We start from the raw sequence: 22,596 nt of genomic DNA on the forward strand, positions 1-22,596 counted from the left end.
CAGTAATAAATCAGTATACCCTTGTTTTATTATTGTGATGTTCATGGCCACGTTTTTTCTTTAATACAGATTTTAAATTTAAAGTATTAGCTGCCAATATTGTTTTGGTCAGGAAAGTTGGAACTTAAAGAGAAGCAGAATTTCATTATAAAACTAGTGCACCCACATACAGGAGTCCTATAATTGCAGACTACATTAATCTATCTACAGTAGACTGAACAGTTCAAAAAGTATTACATCAACAGTTTACCCAAATGCCATACAAAATTTCTATAGGTTAGGATTCTCAGATTAAAAAAATGTTCACCATTTAAAGTGTTACAGATAGACAGACATACACAATCCGTGCATACTACTGGTCTACATTTAAAATGGGGCCCTAACAAGTTAGGTAAATACTGAAGAAAGGGAAAACAGAAAACAAAACACATACTTTCTGTAAAATTCTGTGTATATTTTGTGTATTTCTTTGACATAATGTATCGCCTGCCAATTCCATGGGACCGTGATAGAACACAATCCACATAGATATCCCAGAAGAGCTGGGCCAGGTCATTGAAGAGGGCATTATGCTTCGGATACTCAGACAACTTCAGGAAGATCATGAAGTCCCAAAGACCATTGACAGAATCTGCTACTCTGAGTTTCTTCACTTCAACAAGGGCAAGAGATGAGGAATCCCAACACTGTGGATCGATCTCACCCAAGATTCCTGGGTCATTGCTTCCTCCTGCTTGGTTACTTTTTAAAAACCCTGGCTTGGCTCGTGCCGCAGCAAAGATCAGCATGCAGACAAGCTGAAGGTACCATCTGCAACTCAGAGATTCCATATTGTCGACAGGTAACCCTAAAGACAGAAAGAGCAGGACACAGATTATAGATGATCTGGATACAGGTCTTCTCAATTCTGGGGGGTGAATTATCCAAATTAAGTAAAAAAACATTTTTAAAAAATAGGCCATTTGACACTTAAAAACATAAGAAAGTTTACAAAAGAGAGGAGGCCACGATGAATGTGATTCATAATTTGGTGCTACTGAAGGGGATATGCCTGCCACACGACTACAATTATGTCATACGATTTCATATTTAAAGTTATAACATCAAAAGACGATATTATCATATATTATATATATATATATATATATATATATATATATATATATATATATATTATCATATTTCAAAATTTCATTTTTAACACACTTGAGGGTTTAGGGTATACCATTTTACCTTTTAGAGAATGAATATGACCCTAATCTGTAACAAATTCCTCCTAGAGGTATACATTTATAAAGTAATTTGCACATACCCCATGCCATCAATCCTAAGGTGTAGTTTTAGTTTCTCCCTTCAAATTAATTAATTAACTATTTTTTAATTTGATTTTACCAATTTATAATTCATTCTTCCAGGCTGACTAATCTCTGCAGAACAGATTCCGTAACATAAAAATAATCAGAAGATTATCCTCAAGGCTTTATTTGCTATGACTGTGATAATTGGCTAACTCATGTTTTTTAAGTGGAGGACGGTACTAAGTAAGCCCACAAAAGTATAATGGATAGCACTTTTCAAATAAATAAATAAATAAATAAATAAAGCTTTTAAATAGCTTTAGTAACTCTTTATTTGTATATAAAAAAATACCAGTATCATAAAGAATATAATAAATAAATATTTAATCAATTTCCTTGATAAGTTTTGAAAATACATTACGCATTATTTAAACTTCATGCAAATTAATTTGCAGAATAATGATTTTCATATTTGTAATTCTGTACCTTGAGAGTGTTAACTTTTTTTTTTTTAAATGACACCTAACTTTACTTATTTATAGTCACAGGTAAGAGGGAATTGATCACACAAATTCAAGTGTGATTTTCAACTTGTTACTTATTTGTGCTCAAGTATTAAAACCCCAATCTGATGCAAATTCCATACTGTAAATCATTTTTTGCCATTTACAGATATCCCTTTTTATTTCAGTACCGAAATTCTGTATAATAAAATTTGTATTTCAATCTATATCCCTATCCAGCCCGATAATATGCACTGATTAAAGCATCAAGTATACCTGTAAAACAAATATTATGTTTCTGCTTTGACTATAAAAACAAAACGATTGTTTCAAGCACCTTGTCAAATTATGGTGAAACATGAGTAAAAAGTTTTTACTTACTGTAAAGAGTCCGTGTCTCCTCTATGTGGTAAACAGCACCAATAGCAGGAAACTAGCGTTGCATGAAAGTCTGTGAAAATCCCCAGTAACTCCACCCGGACTTTAAAACCTTGCTAGTGAAAATATGTGTCATTCTAACTGGCCGTGTGTCTTTATACTAGTGGCTCACGCCCACACTCCCACCCACCGTCACAGCAGGATCAACGGGTGGCGGTTTATTAAACAACAATCGGTAGAAATAAAGTCTAGTTGATAAAAAAAATAAATTAATTAAAAAATATATATATATAGGAAAAAAAAAAAAAAAAAAAAAACTGAACCGCAGAAATCTCTGATAAATCAGCTATGTTACTGAACTAGCGCTATTTCATGTACTGCTATGAGTCTAATAGGATCGAAAAGAATCATTAAAAAGGCATTTATAATCCATATTAATTAAAACGCAATTACTTGGCAAAGTCAATGATGCAAGATCATAGTATTGGTCGAAGTGTTTTGTGCTTTTGTAATTAAAAAAAAAAAAAAGAATGTATCTGTATGTAGCCAACAGTGGGTGAATAGAAATCGATAATAATGTGGGTAGAAGGGGTCATACTAAAAGGAAGATAGTGATGATTGGGTGACTGGGATGTTTGCCTGCAATTACTCTGACAGACACTAGAGGACACTACAATAATGTCTACTCTTTATTTACTTTTTTCCTGTGTTTTGGAAGACACCTCTTTTAATCAATCTGTAATTGGGAAATATGCAGTTGAATATACATTTTCAGGAGAAATAGTGTTATTAATACAGTCTGCAGTGGCAAAAAACACAAAAGACTATTTTCTGCCAATTCTTACTAATATGATGGGTATTAAAATATATTTGAATATGACAAACATTGTGTAGTTACACAAATCACTGTTTTCTATCTATTTTACTGGGAAGATGGCTAGTGTAGATGTTTTATTCGGGAGGATTGCCAAGAAACACTGTCTAAGTTACTCATATCACTGATTTCTAGCTGTTTTTATTGGGAAGTGTTTGAAAGTGGCTTGCAGTGTGCAAGTGTAGAGGTGATGTGATTATGAAACTGAAGACAGACAACAAAGTTCACGATCCAAAGTTCCTGCTCTCTCTCTCTCTGCTGTTTTCTGTAGCCCCTGCTCTCTCCTTTCTCTCTGTTAGCACCTTTGAGCTTCACACTGTTGAACTCACCCCTTGTCGATTCTGAATCTGTATGACACATTGATGCAATTAGTGGAGCAGGTGTACAGCAGGTGCAGTGCTGGTGCAGTAATCCTAAGAACAAATAGACAACAAAGTACGAGTGAAATGGTTTGTTTAATGGTTATTAATCCATTGGTCTGATGACCAGCCAGCAAATAATAATGAGCTTGCAATACACAACAATGTGTATTGCACAGTAGTGAAAAGGGTTGCAGTCCCGTAAACAATAAGCACAGTACTAAACACACACAATTAGACACACACACGATCACAAGTCCAAAGTGAGTGCTCTCAGTGCTTGTGGTGAAGTGCAATATAATATGTGCTATATTTGTGAACAAGTGGTGATGTTGTTAACCATAGCTGTAACCGTTACTGTAGTGCCGTGTTGATCCAGTTTTGTGCTGGCCCGTGGTGACAGCTCCCGATTTGTGTTTAGCCATCTGGTGATTTAACAAACAAGACAATTACTAACAACACGAAAAACAAACAAACACTCATAAATACTTTTACAACCCTCCACTGGCTCCCTATCGCTGCTTGCATCCAAAATTCTTGTACCACTGTCTCGACTATTCTGCTCCATCCTATCTCCAGACTATTATTTCTCCCTACTCCTCGTCTTGCCCCCTGCGCTCTTCTGCCACCGGCAGATTAGCTGTACCCCCTCCACTCCCCCGCTTCTAGAGCCTGCTCCTTCACCTCCCTTGCCCCTCAGTGGTGGAACGATGTACACATGGATATCAGGACTGCTCAGTCACTGACCACCTTTCGGTGCCTCCTCAAGACACATCTATAAACCTCACAACTCTTGACTATACTGGACTATATGGCATCCTATTGTACCAGTGCTTGCATCAGCTTGTACTCGTACTGAACTGCTCCATACCTTGCCGTCTTCTACTACTGCTCTTAATTATAACTACTCATTGTATCTTGTGCTTGATTTTACTATTATCGATATCCATAGTCAAGTTTTTGGTACCTGCTCTTATTTGAAATTGTTCTTATCAACTTATCATACTTACTACATGCTCTTAATAGACTTCACTCGCATAAGCAAATATTTTTTATATAATTTAACTGCTCTTAGTCAAACTCATTCTTAAATGTAATTATTTACTGTGTTCTTTATTTTGCTCTTATTTGAATTTGATCCCCCAGGGCTCTGTCATCAGACCCCTGCTATTCTCTATGTACACATCACTCCTTGAAGTTCTTATTTCCTCAATTAGCTTCCCCCCATCATTTCTTTCCTGATGACACCCAGACTTTCTTTTCATTTCACTCCTTTACCCCTGACCTTGCCACCTGTATATCAGCTTGTTTGGTTGCTATCCAATCTCAGATGGTGCTCCGATACCTCCTCATCAACCCATCAAAAACTATAATCCTTTTCTTCCCTTCCCCCTCAATCCCCCCCCCCTGCCCCACTATCTCATTCCCTCCCTTGTCTCTCATTCCCTCCCTCTCTGCTCGTAACCTCAGCATCATCTTTGACTCTGTCGTCTCCCTTTCTGACCATATCTCGGCCATAACACACATCTGCCATTTCCACCCAATCAACATCCGCAAAATACCCCTCCATTATATATCATGATACAGGTGCAGTGATGTCCGGGTTGGTGCTGCCCTCTGGCGACAGCTCCGGAGCGTGTTAGCCATCTACTAATAACAACAAGGGAGATTTACCACCAGGAATCATTCTGTCTCTGTCACATATCCCACCACTCATAGTGGAGACGAAGGAACACCAGGCTGAATCTACCTTTCCCATTACTCCCCCCTCCCGGGAAAAATAATCTGCATTTTGGTGGTCTTTCCCTGCATGGTGTACCATGTGGTATATGAAGGGCTGCCACATCGTAAAGAGGTAGTATCGTAAAGAGTGAGTAGCCCATTTAATGGCCAAACACTACTTTTCAACCACTCAGTCTTCTACTCTGTCTACCTTTTGGCACAAGACCGCACCCAAACCAACATCCGACACATTGGTGTGGAGGATGAATCCCTTGGGAAAATCTGATGTGATGAGAATAGGGGCCCTGACATTCTACTGACCAAATTTGGTACACTCTTTTTAGTGAGGTCGACAAAGGGGTTAACCACTGTGGCATACTCAGGGAGTTGCTCTGCTATATGTCCACAGAGACATGTCCAAGGAGGAAGTGTTACAGCAGTGGCTGCACCAGTCCCAGCTGTTTCAGCACCAGTCCTACCAGTCCCAGCAGTGTCAGCACATGTTCCAGCAGTAGCAGCACCAGCCTTACCAGTTCTAGTTGTAACATCAGTGTCACCAGTCTCAACATTAACTTTGGTAGCTGTGAACCAAACACATGTCTCAATGAAGGTATAAACCCATCTACTTAGTCATAATTATAAGTTCTATTCTTCCTGTCCTTTTAATATCACATATTTCTAACAGTGTGAATAAAGTACTTTTAGGTTGGTGTTGTTTTTTGGTGGTAGTGTTCTTTTAAAAAATATGTGTCATGAAATTTCAAACATCCTCAAATGTGGGTCACTGGGTAAAAAGAGTTAGCGACTTATATTGCTTTACAGTTTGCATTTTTTGTTTTTTGTTTTTTTAAACAGAAATTCGATTTTTGCCTCAGTAAAAATCAACTTTGAAATAAGTGGCCCAAAGCGATTTAACCCCTGAAATACCTCAGTTATCAAGTCAATGTGCGTTATTGGCCAACTTGCAATCTGTGCCATGTTTGCACATTGTTTTTGTGTCAAAATCCGTTTTGGGTCGAGATAAATACATTATGGGTTCCCCCACACAGAATGTTGTGGGAGAATGTTGTGAACAACTGTACCTATTGCACGCAGTGTAAAATTTACATGACTGTAGCATTAAAATGCGAGTTCTGCTCAGCCTACGCAACTTGTCAGCTGAACATGCGGTTGGTGCGTTTACGCGGGATTGACATCCCTGCTATCCAATAGAATTAAGCTGAAAGTGGGCACTTTCTGTTTTTGAATCTTTTCGTGTCACGCGGTTACATTTGGATATACCATATTTAGAAAAAGCATATTTTCAAAGATCGTTATTAATTAGTTTCCTTCAACTGATAGAATACTGCGTTAATTACATTGACACGAAGACCTGTTCTGTTTTGCAATTGCATACAGCATGGTTTGGTGCAGTAGAGTTTTACACAGGAAGGTTTCCTGTGTTTCCACTGCACTTTCAGCTCACGAATATCACAGAAACCGTGTGAGAAACAAATGTGTTGTTGGTGATGATAATATTGACCTCATACATAACAGATTACATATTTAAGTTTGTTGTGTTGACATTTAGTTTATATATTGGCTTTACAGTTCATAGATGGTTATTCTGATGATTCTGTCGAACTTCACACTGGGGATGTAGGTCATTGTAACCATCGCTACGATATGAAGATCACACTACATGTAACTTTTGAAACTCGTTAGGAATTGTATGAATTATTTTGAAATTTTGCATTCTTACCTGGGAAAATAAAATCAGTAAATCAAATTACATATTTTTCCATTTTCAGAATGCTTAGAAAACAAACAGTTGTGACAGGGATGCAAAGACCAGTGCGTAGTGGAAAATTAGCGTTTTGCTTTTGCAAATACAGATTAGCATGAATAACATCGTTTTGTAATAGAAATACCAGCCCTGCTTAATGCAAAAGCGCAATCAGTGTTTAAATCCCAGTGCTTTGGGGTTGAAGTAGGTAACCTTATTGAGAGGGTAGTAAAAGTGTAGCCCTGGGGAGCCTGCAGGAGGTAACTTATTATCCAACAGTAAGAGTAATCTTTTAAAGCCCAGGGTGGTTTACACTGGTGATTTTTTTTCTATTTATTTTCCAATTTACTTTTAATTCCACCCTAGCAAAGCAATTACCACAGAGATTGATTTTTTTTTTAATGCTAAAAACAATAGCTATTCAGTGCCCTGTACAGTATGGTTAGTAAACAACCCTCAGCAGTTACTACCTTTGGCGATGAGCATTTGCGCAAAGCCTACAAAATAATGTGAGTAATGCTGTAGAGCACTGCTTGCTTTCCAGCAATGTGGCAGACTACTAAATAAATATATATTTCTAATTTTAAAAAATAACAAAAAAAAAACCATAAATATTAACAAGAAAATATAGTGACTACTTGCTGTTATTTTTCCCCAGAAATATGTTTAGTTGGGAGAATAAAGATAATCAGGTTCACTCACCTCCTCCTCAGACTTCTCATAGTCAAAGGGACTGACCATAAATTTGTCACAGGCCAGTACCAGTCCTTGGTCCGACCATTGAGAATCACTGTTGTACTGTAGCTGCCTGTTTTCTCTCTCTTGCAGTATGGAAACTTTGTGGATAATCTGAGGCTGTATGTCAGAGGTGGCAGTGGTGGCATGGGGCTGCCACGATTGGGTGGACAAGGTGGTAAAGGAGGAGATGTCTGGGTTGTTGCCAAAGATGGTATTTCCTTGAAGAAAATCAAGGATAAATATCCACAGAAGAGGTTTGTAGCTGGTGTTGGAACAAATAGTGGGTAAGTAGGCAATGTTTTTAACATGGTGGGGCCTCTTCACAAAGTTTTAACTCAGGAGTCTGTTTTTGATTAGTAAAATACAGTTTGATATTCATCAAAGTGTTACAGGTTGTTCTAGCCTTCTTTAAAGAGCCAGTGACAAGTCCAGATAACTTGTAACAAGATGTGTTGGACCTTGCTGTGCTGTTTCCTAAAATACTTACAAACACACATTTTGAATTATCAGAGTTTGACAAAACTGCAATTACTGGCCACTTCAACTCGAGCAGACGTTCATACATATAATATGTTGTGTTCCACCTTGTTCGCACATCCTGGGTTAACTTTAGTGCTGCCTTGTCTGTGTGCAGAATTTCTGGTTGTTTTGTATTTTAAGCACTCTTTGTCAGCTCCCTTTTTAAAAAAATGTGCAACCTGTCTTCTTGCTGATGTCACTAATGAGTGTACTGATTGAACATCCTCCAAACTGTTCTGAATGGACAGGTTTATATTATGCCCTGCTCAGCTGTCACTTGCCACACCATCAAATGGTGCCACAGTACGATCCCATTGCTCTGCAAATATTTGCAGCATTGTCGTGGACACATGCTATTAGTTTCCAAATTCTGTGTTGATTCGATCAATCGCGTCTGCTAAATTCACAGTGGTGTGCTTGTCATTTAATTTTCTTGTTGCTAGTGCTTATGATTTGAGTTCCCAGTCTCGTGTTATGTAATGGCGGGTTACTGTTAAAAAGGCTTCTTGTGCCATGCTTGTCCATACATCTGTAGTGGTGGACAGTGAACCACACTCCTCAGATAAATGTTTTTTAACATGTTTTTAAGACAATATAGTTACTAGTTATTTTAGAAAACGTTAATCAGAATGTCATTCTGCTCCACTGGCAAGGTGGCAGTATTTAAATGATAAGTTACTTCTATTGCAGTGAATCCTGTGGGGGGCTTAGGTCCTCAGCTCACCGCTCACCAGAGACCCCTGTAGTCTGGCCTTGCGCCTACGGGCTTGCCTGTACGCTGCCCAGAGCTGCGTTGTCATCCGACGCTGTAGGTGGCTGCATGGTGGGCCTGCAATGTGAAAAAGAAGCGGTTGGTTGACGGCACATGCTTTGGAGGACAGCATGAATTCGTCTTCACCGTTCCCGAGTCAGCTCGGGGGTGGTAGCGTTGAGCTGAGCCTAAAAATAATTGGCCATTCCAAATTGGGAGAAATAAAATTATAAAAACAATTGGCAACTACTAAATTAAAATAAATAAATAAATGAATGCTTTGAATGATGTGTTTGAAGGTATGTCTGGAAATAGATGTCAGACGAGGGATGAAATAGTTATTGTAGCCTTTGGAAAAGAAGGTACAATGAAACGAAAAGGCAGTCCGTGAATACACTTTGTTCTTCTTATTTACATCTGATTAATTTACAAATCTTGTACAAAAGCACCTTCTCTGGCCACAACATTGCATTTGATTTTTAATTAGGTTCTCCCTGATGACAGCCAATCCACATCTGGGAAGTTACTAGACGTTCTGTACTTTTGACCAACTCTGAGGACACCTGATTTTTAGTCCTGTGTGAATCATACTGGAAAATTAAATGAAAATCGCACTGAATTCAATTAACAAAACAGACTTTATGTCCCAATTACAACCTGTGCCAACCTCCTTTTAGACTTTTATCACCCACGATTTCAAAAATCTTAACGTGTCACACATCATTTCCAATGGGCTTCTTAACAAATTCCATGTGAGTAGTAGTTTAAATAGTTTAAATAACTAAATAATTAAAGCTAATTGGCTAAACAATCCCATAATGGTGTGAGTTTTGACTCTCAGGAGGATTAAATGATGTTGGGAGCACATATAAAATGACATTTTATTGTTAGTTTTATACAGCTGGTTTCACAGACCCTAATTGCCTGAGTAACCACTTGATAATGTCTTTTATTATTTACAATCTGTCTTGTTAAAATGTTAATGCTATCTTGACATTAAGGTTCACTCATACATTAATTCTAAAGTAGGCCACAGAAGGTAGATCAGTGTCTGTTCTTGTCACTTGAATAAAGGCATTCTCGGTGAGCAAAACAAAGTACTTCAGGCTGTGCATTTTTGGTCACGTAAAATGTGTTTTTCTGATGGTTGGTGTACAGTGAAAGCACTGTTTCTTAGAAATGTATGGTGTTTTGTTAATGTGGTATTACTTCAGGTCTCGCAAAATTTTGGTAATGGTACTTGTCCTTCGGGCAGACCGTTGTAGACATTTGGTTGTCCAAAAAAATGTCAAGTTGCCCATAATTGACCAATGGACTGTGATTTGTACAAAGTACACTGTAGTCAATATAGGTGCAGTATCTCAGGGTTCATATACTTTTTCAACATCAAAATTCCATACTTCTTCCAGACTTCCATTTTTTTTTCCCAGACTTGTGTTTTAGTTAGTTTCTACTAGTTTTTTGATAGTTATCCACGTAGGCGGGCAGCCGCAGAGCATTATAACTTTTTGATCCAAAGCAGAAGTTGCTCCTGGTTTTATAAAAGTATTTGTCAGAATCTGGAGGTGCATATCTAGCAAGGGACAATGCAGGTATGCAAAAGAGAAATAAGATACAGTCTAAGAAATGCCAAATATTTGAGAACTATGTTGCATTATTTACAAAAGGAATATACAAAGTTGTATACTGCAAGTATGCTTGTGCAAAAATAGGATAGTATAATGATACCAATAGTATACTAGAACCAGACAATTCTGGCACAAGTATACTTGCAGTATGTTACTTTTTTGTAGGGGATGATATTGGATTCTGATCCAAACTTCTTCATACCCTCTGTTAAATGTTGAACACTATGGGAGGTGAAAAATAACAAAAATGAAATAACAAATATGCATCCGTTATATATTCAAATGTGCAAGTGTAGTATATTAAGCATATAAGTCAAATACTTAATACAGTACAACTTCGCAATAACAGCTCTGTTTGGGTCCAAAGCCTTTTACTCGCTATAGTAAAAGAACAACCCAAAACGAACAATATAAGCTGCAGTAAGTTAAGGAGGTCACCTTGGATAAAGGCATTAGCTAAATTATTAATAATAATATTAATACTGTTTTATTCTTTGATTTTTTCATTATTATAGTATTTGTCACTACTAGCACTAATAATAATAATAATAATAATAATAATAATAATATATAATAATAATAATAATAATAATATAATGAGATTGTGAATTAAAGTAGAATTACAAATACAGTACCCTATTTGTGGCTGCATCCAGTATTCTGGCTAAAAAGCGCATCAATAAAGTTTGAGTTTTGTTTCAAATGCAAATGTTAATTAAAATCTTGGTTACTTATTTAAAAAAATAGATAAAATAAAAAATAAATGTTGCTTTGCTGTGCCGGTTGCATAGAGCTGTACGAGCCATCAGCAGCAGTTTGATTTTGATTTAGTTTTTTTTAATCAGTGTTTAGTCGTATAGTTATAGCGAGGATGTAAATAGTATAGCTACACTCGGCTGACGGTTTGGACCCGAGACTATTGCTGCACTCAGTACAGTAAGTTACAAGCAAACACCATACATTTAAAATAGTTACCAGTACATTTTATTAATCATATTAAAAAAATGAAAAAACAATGTTAACATGCTACGTGCTGAATCTGAGTCAGTGATAATAACTATCGTATTCAAATTTTATTTTTTATTTTTTTCCCCCTGGGTTGGGAAATAACGTTAACGATTTAATAAAGTTAACAACAAGATAACAAAACGTGAAGTTGTCAGGGGTGTTACACGGGGCAATCCTCGCGGGATTTAGTCACAAGCAATGTGTACGTCACCCCGGAAATCACTCAAGCATTACCAATGAAAAACACTGATCCCCCTAAACGTGTTTTACGGGGGATGAAGTGTGAGTGGAATCTCGATTGAGAAACTGCTGTTTGATTAAAGAACAGAACGTTATCTTGTTATAGGAGTAAAAATATCGGATTGCCCGTCAGGCAAGCAGCCAAAAAAACCCACATTGTCTGACAGATTTTTTTGGTTGTCCTGGAACGTCGGGCTAACGATTTTGCGAGCCCTGGTAACTTATTATTCTCTAAGTTATAGCAGCTATGTTGTGTTCTGATCTTGTGTACCCTGCCCAGTAACCTCCCATGTATTTAATTTTGCTTAATTTAACTCACTCTTATATTTGCATTACTACACTCTGGACAACTTTACTTCTTTACCATCTTTTGTGGAGTTTTCTCATGACTGGCCAACATGTGATGACAATTGACCTATTCACAACTCCAAACTCCAATATTGCTTATTGAATTTCTTTTTAACAGGGCCATTAATGGATCTTTTGAAATGTTGACTTTCCCAACAAAACTCCTCAGTCGGTTGTGTAATGTCACGGCAGCAGTTTTGAATGACATTTCCATAATAAATGTTTTCATCTGTTATCTACAGCAACAGCAACTGTTCAGTTAATAAAACATGCCCAGTACATATTTAGTAGCTGTAAACAATACACTGTGGGGTGTCATGTTATTGTGAGATACTAGAATGCCTGAGGGGATGGAACGCTGCTCACTTGCTCAGACGGCACTGTATTGAGTAACATGTAGTACTGAAAACAACACTACCAGGAGCGTATTAGTACTTAATGGTGTGCTGAAGGATGTTAGATTGCATGTTGAATATCCAGTAAAACAGCTATATTTCTACAATGTAATAAAGGAAAACAAACCTTATAATAATATTTACCTCTGACTTTTTACTAGGTTTAACCACTTATTTCCTCTGTGCCGAAATTGACAGTAGCCAAAAGTTTACTAATCTAAGTCATTCAAGTAAAATATTTTTTACATTTTGGAGATTGCTGTTTTGATGAAAGTTGATTAGGACATCTTGTAGTTTCAGAATCTGGAGCTAACTGACCCAATTGAGAACTGAACCAGTTGTGATTAATACTTGGTTACCCCATTATTTGCCATATTGTATAGGGTATAAGAATGTTGGGATATATGTCTGTCCACCCGTCTGTATTATTACATGTACGTAAAGTGATCACGGTGATATTTTTCATGATAATGATGTCATTTTATATTTACAGCTACAGCAGGGGATGAATGTTACTAACGTGCTTGTTTTGTAATTTTTTTTTTTAAAGCACTTTTTCTGTTTCTCGTTTCAGTATCCGAGCTCTGAAGGGAGATAAAGGACAGGACTGTGAGGTCTATGCTCCAGCTGGCATTTCAGTCACAACCGATGATGGAATGGTCATAGGTAGGTACTATAGTAGTATAATATATACTTGGTTAAATTTCACGAGATACGACAGTTATTATGGAACCGCACATACATTTAGAAATGCTAAGGTTTTAAAATCTTTTTACATGCCTGTTATCAGCACTATCAATATTATCCCTCCTCTCTTTTGTTTCATTATTGGTATCTTATGCAGATGAAAAGTTGCTGCTACTTTCTGGTACCTAACCACTGCTACAACAAAGGTACCAGGATGCAGCATATTCGATATTAACATGAAAAAAGTGAAGGATCCAGATATTTTCGGCATGTAAAAGGGGGAACGTTATACTGTTAAAAAAGTAAGAGCACGTATTGTAAAATGTTGCCTAGCTCTCATTTCAAATACTGAATAATGTTTTCAGGTGAACTGAACCAAGGTGGTGAGCGAGTACTTGTAGGACAAGGTGGCTGTGGTGGATCTTTTGCCACTGGCTTCCTGCCCAAAAAAGGTCAAGCAAGACATGTACGATTAGACTTGAAACTCATAGCAGATGTGGGCTTAGTGGGGTAAATGAGTTCTGTTTATAAATAAATGAAAACATATATAAAATAAATACAAACTAATAAAAATACTTGGTTTAAAATTAAGTGTTGTTTCCTTTTTTTATTTTTTATTTAGGTTTCCAAATGCTGGCAAATCATCTCTATTGAGTTTACTTTCACATGCCAGACCTCAGATTGCAAGCTATCCTTGTAAGTACAAAGTGCATACAGATCCAGTGTTAACTGCAAATTCACTGCAGATTCTAAGCCCCACCTTCCCTGATGAAATTAGATGCTGTAATCATTGAAGAAATATAATTTCCAGATGTTCCAGAACAACCTCAACACATTGCAGATCTGTTATGTAGAATAAGCACTGAACATGGTTGTTCTAAAGTGGGTTTGATTTACTGTGTTGTGGTATGTGATACAGCTTACTGCTGTCAGAAACTAGACATACAGCTGACACTGTATTATGTTATGTTCAGTAAGGTAAAAAAAAATAAAAATAAAAAAGCCTGCATTATTAATAAATGTGATGTTTTTTTTACAGTCACAACCTTGAGGCCAGAAATAGGAAAAAATAATGTTTGAAGATTACAAACAGGTTGGTATTGTACAGTGATTATAGTAAAGTGTGGACCCAAGACAGACAGACACCAATATCTTGAGGCCCTTCCTTCTAGCTAACACGTCTAAAAATCATTATTACCACCCAATATGCAGTAAAACAATAATAACTTTAGAAATTTAATTTAGATTATGTGCGTAGTGAAGTACTATACACCAACAAGAAGCAATTTACAACATATGTTAGTAAGTACTACTGCGAGGAGGACAGAGGGATATCCCATCAACCATTGTAAGAAGTGGAGTCTGAAAGCACCATCATTTATTTATTGTTGTTTGAGTTTTCACGTCCCTTAGAATGTATTTACTACCATTACCTAGTGTATTAGAGAATACAGCTTTAAATATTTACAAGAATATTATTATTATTATTATTATTATTATCATTATTATTATTATTATTATTATAAATATAGTTGTGAAGTTGAATATATTTCCCTTGAGCAACAGCCTATTAAGTTGGGTCATGTGACACACTCCCAAGATTTACTAGTTGACAAAAAAGGAAGAGCTCTGATGTTCATTTATCAAGAGTATGGGCTATTAACCCCTCTGGACATGTGTACAGTACCCCCTCGCTATAAGACCCTTCATTGTAATGGACCACAAAAAAAAAAAAAAAAAAAAAAAAAAAGAGATAATATAAACACACAGTGTCCACATCCCGGTCTGTACGCGTGGGGTGCCAAAAATATTGAGGATCTGATTAACTTTTTCATGTCAGGTTGATTTGGGATTGTTGCATGTTGGATTGAGATTTGGTGCACTTTGAAATGACTCCTGTCAGATTGACTTTGAATAAAAGTTCAGCTTCAGTTTGGAGTTTTTTGCTTTTTTGTACTGCGTTTTAATTCTTCAACGAATCAGATAAAGCAAAGGCAGAATACTGCATACATGAGACAAACAGGTACATGTAATTCTACTTTTATTCACAATATCATCTCGACAGCTTATCGTTCATTTAGATTGTCCTTTCGCTATAACGAACCCCTTGATATAGCTAATAAAAGGCTTGGATTACAACAGGTTCGTTATAGCCAGGGTGTACTGTATATCAACAGAAACAGAGCATTTGTAGCTGCTATTTTAGAAACTGCCATGATAAAACATGTTTGAGGGTATATATTAAGAAATACTAAAAATTGGCATTGTAGTGTTGTGTATAAACCCCAGCAGATAACGTTTGTACTTCCCTCATTGCATTCCTTTCCAAGTTATGTCTCATCTGTCTCACAACTTCATTCGTAGTTTGGAAACAAGCACGTTCATTAAACTATAATAAAATATACAATACATTTAAAGCTAATGTGGAAGTAAGCCTTTATTCCAATGTAAAGCTCATTCATGCTCGTATTTACAATGTGTTCTTCCTCAGATATCTGTAGCTGATTTACCAGGTTTGATTGAAGGCGCCCACATAAACAGAGGAATGGGTCACAGATTTCTCAAACATGTTGAGCGAACAAAGCAATTGCTCTTTGTGGTGAGTAGAAGCTGCTATTGATTCTTATTTTGTCTGAAATTAATATAATGACTCATCATCTATGTCACTTGAATTTGAGAATTACATTTTTTCCCCCATTTTTCTATGATTCTTTATGTCAATATTCTTTATGTTTCTGCACGATGGATACAGCACGCTGTCAGATAGTCTTTCCACTGCCAAAGTAACCTCTGGTCATATCAATGACAGACCATTTCACATTAAAATCTTGTCTGTGTCCTTTCTAGTGAAGCATCCTTATAAGTTTTATGTATATGTATGTATATATATATATATATATATATATATATATATATATATATATATATATATATATATATATATATAGACACACAATAACACCCATGTTAAAAGTATGCGTGTGTTCCAAGCACTTGTCTCCAGTAGTATTCTCTTGTGTGCCGGTGCATTGTGACATTTAATGTAAGCTGCAAAAATAAGGTCATGTTGCCTCTAAGGTTCAATTTGTAGAAACCTAAGATTGGACAGGATGAACATAATAAAAAAGGGTGAAGGGTTAATTCACTGCTAAATCATGGTTCAGTATTGAAAAATTGGGGTTACTTTGAAGGCCACTGTGCCATTGACCTCCAGGTTCATAAAACAAAATTACAATAATGCAGGGCTGTCTTGTTGATTCTAGAAATAAACTTGACCAGTGACCCTTTCTATCCAGGAATTATTACTACAAGTCAAGTCAAAGTTGTAAATAGAAAGCAGAGCTGATTAATTAAAGTGGGCTTTATCATGTCTGTATTTCAGGTTGATGTAAGTGGATTCCAGCTTTCTTACAAAACACCATTTAGAACAGTCTTTGAAGCTGTACAGCTCCTAATGAAGGTAAGATTGATGTATATTTTAGGGCTGTCAAGTGATTACAATTTTTTAATCTCAGTTAATCTTGGTTTTAATCGCATATTTAATTGATACAATTACTGCATCCATCTCATTTAAGTTTGTTTTATTACTGATGCTATTATTATTATTATTATTATTATTATTATTATTATTATTATCCAAAAAAAACAACCCAGCATAAAACCTTTCATTGCTGCTGTGCTGGGAAACCCTAAGCGATACAGTTGTTGATTTACAGCATATTTAATGAACTCTGTTTGCTCCAGGCGCATATGCGCATATATGGAATATTGTATTGATTTTCACACATTTTTTATAGGATTCACAGTGGAAGCAAAGCTTGTATATATTCACAACTGTCCAGCTCTACATTAAAGTTGTTTTGGAAAGCCTAGGTGATGCAGTTTCAAATATTAAACGAATATTGAACATCAAACCAACTTTACCATGGTTTTGGAAAGAGGCTTCTGTTACAGTATTTTTTTCACTGGTTTGGTTAAAAAAAAAAAAAAAAGACTGCTGTTTCTGCAAAAGTCTGTTTTGGTTCACTTACTTTTTTGGCTCAGAGATTGCTTCCTGCAGGAAATGTGATTTGTTTAAAATCTTTATGTACTGTTGTGTAGTGCCTCTCAACATTGATATTTTTTTCCAACTGCAACGCCCGCACCACAAATCAGGCAGACACTTACCATTCACTGTTGTAAACAAAAACTCATTTTCCCACTCTCTAGGTGACTTTTTTTTTTTTTTTTTTAAATACATAAAGTAATAACTGCGCATGCGTTACAACTTGGTAACTAATCATAAGATTCCAAAACTGCTATGGTAGGGTTGTATTGTTTACTATGAATTAACACAAGCACACACACATAATGTTTGTACTTGTCAGGAGCTACTTTTAAACCACTGGTGAGCTACCAGCAGCTTGCGATCAACGTGTTGGCAACCCCTGATTTAGAATGTAGTAAATGACACCAAAGCAATGAACGAGGAACAGGAACAGGCAAATAGTACATCTCTGAGGGACAATACACGTAACAATCACAGTGAGGCAGAGCAACTAGAGAATTTGGGTCTGGATGAGCAAATCCATCACTTCGTATGGACATGTTACTTCCTCAACCACGAAATACTGCAGTTCAACTAAGCTTGAAAAAGACGCCATTCAGAAAACCACCTCCCCCAGGAAACAAAGAACCAATGAAATGAAAGTTCAATCAGTCACACAACCAATCGTAAGACTGAGTAAGATCACAGCAGGCTGGGGAAGGACACATCATAGTCCCAAATTAAACTAAAGAAATAACGAAAAGAAAGGAAATAAGAAAATGGTAAATAGGTAACGCACCTCAGTAGAAGCCTTGTATACATCTAGCAGGTCATGGCCCGAGTATGTATATCAGATTTATTTGTACTCTTTAGCCTGACCTCTTCGACCTCACCTCTCTCCATTTGAATGAAAACATACAATTAGTGTAATTCTTTTTTTCATTTTATTTACGGTTTGCCTTGACCTCTTTCTTTGTCATGTGTGTAATTTCTGGTGCCTGCTCTGTAAATTACTGTGTTTTACTCTAGTCTGGGACAGGAACAGAATACTATTCTTTGGATGCCTATTTAAAATAAGCATCCAGAGACTACTTCATTTTTAATTGTTACATGAAGAAAGAACATTTTCTTTTCAAAATTGCATAAAGAAGTGCAAAACCTAAATGATGACTTGCAATGAGTATTGGATTGGAAAATGGAATTGCACACAATAAAGAACATTATGTTTCAAAGAAAACTGCAGTATATGCTTTTTAAACAGTACTTGACTTCAGTGAGCAGTGGCGTCATCACAAAGATGATTCTACATGTCCCATTTACCATGAGGCAACTTTGATGTTTGCAAAGGTGTTACTCTGTGAAAGTGTGCCGCAAGAGCAGAGATGCATAGGGACATGTTCTGGCAAATAATTGAATTTTAGCTATAATGCAAACACATCTTTTAAGAAAGGTTAAACATCTCTAGTAGTGAGCTGCATTATCCTGTAGAAGTAGTTCTGGGTTCTTGATGATTTCATGGCCAGCATTAATTATGATGCCAAGCAAGACCAAGGTTTAGCAATCTACCAGCTGGTTGTTATCATGAGTCCGTAAGGACAAGGGAAATTCATGTGGTAAGATAAAACATGTTATTTTTCTTCATAGCACACATAACCCTAAACATTTAACGACTTCTAATAAAAAATAATTCAATGTTTTATTTTAGTTATGGTTAAAAATATTGTATATTTTAAATGTGTGTGTGTGTGTGTGTGTATCATTGTGTACATCATAAAAGCTTTATACCTGTTCACCTTCTGTTTCACTAAAGCACTGAAGGATTTTATGTCATGAATAGATTATGCTCCTAAATGCATTTTGGGTCACTTGCTTATTCCAGCGATGTTAAAGCTGTGTAATATGCTGATTTAGTAGTGGCTTCGTGCCCGCTTATGAAGCAAGCTAAGCACTGTACTGCAGTGTTCATCTTAGTAAAAGCAAAATGCATTGTTTGTAAAGAAAATAAAACGCCTTTTACCACACTGAGATGTTCCTTTTCAGAAATGGGACGCCTGCTTTTAAAATTCCAATTAAAACGAAGTGTCCTTTTGTGTGTCCAGGGGCTGGAGTTATACAAAGAAGAGCTGATGTCAAAGCCAGCCCTCCTTGCTGTGAACAAAATGGATTTTCCAGATGCAGAAGATAAGCTAAAGGAACTTGTAGAACAACTACAACATCCTCAAGGTATGGTAGTAAACACTCCTTTTGTGCAGCTACATGCAAACTATCAGATCAACATTAACCCCTTTGCAGCCTCAGTCGACAGTGCAACTGTGTTTGTTTTGTATCAAGGTTTTTTTGTTTTCATGAGTAGTAGTGTCCAAATTCTAAAACGGGTTATGATTTAATACCGTATATTTTACAACACAGTCAAACCTGCTCATACATCCTAAATTCAAAGGAATATGGTAACCATTTTAGCAGTCTTTCATCCGTAAGCAATAAAACAACAGCGCTCTCTTGTAAAGGAAGAGAGAAAATGTGGAGAAACAAAAGGTCCTCCCTAGACGATAGGGTTAAAGTTATTAAACTTGTAAAGAAAGTAAGTGCCAGAAAAATTGCTGAATTATTCAGCACTAGAAAGACAGCATTTTGAAATGGAAAGAACAAGGGCTTGAAGTTTTAGGGTTTTTTTTTTTTTTTTTGGTAACATGACCGTGTTTTGGGCCGATTCAATATCTTAATTAAACTGTTAATTACTAAACAAAGTTGCTTCTTTTTACCTTGAAGTACTGATTGACTTCATTATTCGAACACAAGAGCAAGCAATGACATCAATCACTTCCCTCAGATGCTACTTTAACTTGTATTTCGTTCTCGCACTTGCCTGGGAACTAGGAATCTTCCATTGTGTCAGTTTCGTGTTGTGTTTTTTCCCCCCGCTAATTTACAGAATGTTCTCATAATTAGGATATAGCAGCTTAAAACTTAAAGCCAAAGGAAAATAAACACCGAAAAATTCAAGCCTTGCTTCTAAGAGTATGTAAACATGTGCGCGGTAATCGAAAAAAATCCTATGCTTATGCTGGCGTTGGTTTCAGGATGCAAAGAATCAACACGTACCTGAAAGGCAGGCACAGGCATTGAAATTTGCAAAGGATTTAAAACAGTTTGTGTGAAATGAGACAGGCAACCATTCATTATTTTCAGAAAATAATTAGTTTTGTAAATGCATTATCGAAATGAATGTTATTAAATTACTTAATTATTTTTGTTCATATTACATATTTTGGCTTTTACAGTGTATGCAACACATACATAATTACAGGAAAGCATGTCAGAGACAAATAGAAAATTCATAAGATATGGGCCCTCTTTTAAGAGACCACCTGCGTTAAGAGGTCACTATTAGACTGTCCCTTGAGTGTTCTCTTAATACAGGCTTGACTGTAATTTGAATATCTTGGGTAGGTATTTGACACTTCAGTAAATATTGGAGTTTAAGCCTCACCCAGCCTGAACAGACAACCCGAAAGCTGTGGTTATTTGAATTGCTTTTTTTATTTGATTGGTTTCTTCTAGATTTTGCACACTTGTTTCCTGAAGGTGCGGTTCCAAGGCGCACAGTGCACTTTAAACATATCATCCCAGTCTCAGCATCCAGTGGATGTGGCATTCAAGAGCTAAAGAAGTGCATCAGAAACTCACTTGATGAGCAGGTAACTTCACAAAATGAAGAGGACCACAGAGAAAAGCTGCAGGAACTTCATGCGCTTTCAAAGCTGTGAGATGAATGGCATGAATGAATGTAGAAATGTACAAATCAGAGCCCCAGAAGAACACTTGATTCAGTAGAAGCAACTCTTTGTTAGTTACTAGATCAGGTGTGAGCGATGCACCTGGTGGGAACATGAATCTGAGAATCTCTGTAAATTATGAAGGCTGATATTTTTTTCTTCAGATTATTTTACTTCACTGCTGGGGAACAGTGTCAAATTTTAAAGGACAAGAAGAAAGCAAAGCTTATTTCTGTACAGTACATTCCAGACACTGTACACTGTATGCATTAGTCTGGTTTGTTAAATAAGGCATTTTTAGATACTCTAAAGATATGAAAACATCTGGTGGTCTTGATTTAAGACTTTTAGTCACAAAGTTTTTCATAGATTTTTTTTTTTCTGTATTTGTAACTCTTTTAGGCCCACATTTTAAGATGGCAAGTTATTAGAACTACCCACAAAAATTCCCAAATTAGGAATATATCTACTTTGCGAATCCCAGAGTGGAGTGTGATTGATATTTAAATAACCCCAAATGTCAAAACTAAGGGAAATAAAACAAAAGATCAAAAAATGTCAGCCTAATGGTTATATGGAGACGTCTGATAATGGAAACACCCTCTAAGGAAGTTATTTTATTACATAGATTCCCTGTGAGTCGTATCAATATGTGAATGTCCATAGTTTAAATTAGTTCACTGAATTAAGTATTCAGACCACAGTTTCAGGGGAAATTAAGCTTAATGCTGAACAGACACAAAAGTTGTATTTGGGCTGCACAGCAGCCTAATGCTACTCCCACCCACCTCACTACATTATAAGTATGGGGGGTTGAGGTAATTATATTTCTAATGCCACTCGTACCCATCACGTTCTGTTGTGTCCATCTAAAGATAGAATTAACCAATCATATTCCTAATGCTTGCCATAAACACATTTACTTTCCTTTTTACCTGACAAAGAAAACTGACTTGCCTCTTAACTGCCTGTTTGCTTCAAGTTACATTGTCATATTTTAAAGTCCTCTTACTTTTTTGTGATGTTTACTCCGCTGCTGTGCTGTCTGAGCTTCTCTCTTGTGGGTAGCACAGGCTAGATAATCGTTTATTTCTTTATGTAAATCCTAGCGCTGAATATTATTTTACTGCTCTTTGGTAATATTTATACTGTTTGTTGGTCTCAAAGACTTCTATGGGAAAGTCCTATTTCAGGGTTAAGCAGCTGGCCCTAGTGGGCCTTTCCAGGCTTAGTAGGTGTAATAAAAAGATTAAGTCCTGTACTTTTGGGACTGGTCAGGGGTATAATTGGTTCAGTTCTATAATTAAGTACATGGATGTAACAAATTACCTATTTGAATCCTGAAATTATAGTTTAAGTAGAGTGAATGGGGTGAAAGGAACAGCCACCTTCTACAATGTAAACTAAAAAGACAAATTGTATTGCTATTATTAAAAACAATATTAAAAATATATATTTCAGTAATAAATATATGTATATAACATGTAACATGTAACATATGTATGTAACACCTATGCATTGTATTAAATTACCAGGTTTTATATTTGTTTATCAGGATCTATAAACAAATATACAGCAGT

General features: G+C 36.3%; 2 protein-coding genes across 2 annotated transcripts; one reads left to right on the forward strand and one right to left on the reverse strand.

The window, feature by feature from the left end:
• Positions 1 to 86: 86 nt before the first annotated feature.
• On the reverse strand, positions 87 to 830 carry LOC121313992 (protein FAM237A-like). Its single transcript, XM_041246760.1, has 2 exons — positions 475 to 830; positions 87 to 123 (listed from the first exon to the last, which is right to left on the reverse strand). Exons 1-2 carry the CDS (start codon positions 828 to 830, stop codon positions 87 to 89), a joined length of 393 nt encoding a protein of 130 aa, XP_041102694.1.
• Positions 831 to 6,533: 5,703 nt separating this feature from the next.
• On the forward strand, positions 6,534 to 21,040 carry LOC121313880 (GTP-binding protein 10-like). Its single transcript, XM_041246661.1, is given in 11 exon segments — positions 6,534 to 6,566; positions 7,728 to 7,921; positions 13,101 to 13,192; positions 13,579 to 13,723; positions 13,836 to 13,909; positions 14,253 to 14,278; positions 14,280 to 14,306; positions 15,705 to 15,812; positions 16,596 to 16,673; positions 19,340 to 19,463; positions 20,802 to 21,040. Coding segments are annotated over 11 exon segments (1,107 nt in total). The 3' UTR covers positions 21,008 to 21,040.
• The last annotated feature ends 1,556 nt before the right edge of the window (positions 21,041 to 22,596 follow it).

The sequence above is a fragment of the Polyodon spathula genome, chromosome 4 (assembly GCF_017654505.1).
Source record: "Polyodon spathula isolate WHYD16114869_AA chromosome 4, ASM1765450v1, whole genome shotgun sequence".
In the NCBI taxonomy this organism is placed as follows: domain Eukaryota; kingdom Metazoa; phylum Chordata; class Actinopteri; order Acipenseriformes; family Polyodontidae; genus Polyodon; species Polyodon spathula.

Bases quoted from the DNA above. Each gene is read 5' to 3' on its own strand.
- LOC121313992 (XM_041246760.1), bottom strand. From the start codon at position 830: ATGGAATCTCTGAGTTGCAGATGGTACCTTCAGCTTGTCTGCATGCTG. The intron at 124-474 runs GTCAAAGAAATA...CTTCTCTTTAAG, and splicing joins ATTGGCAGGCGATACATTAT to TTCCAACTTTCCTGACCAAA.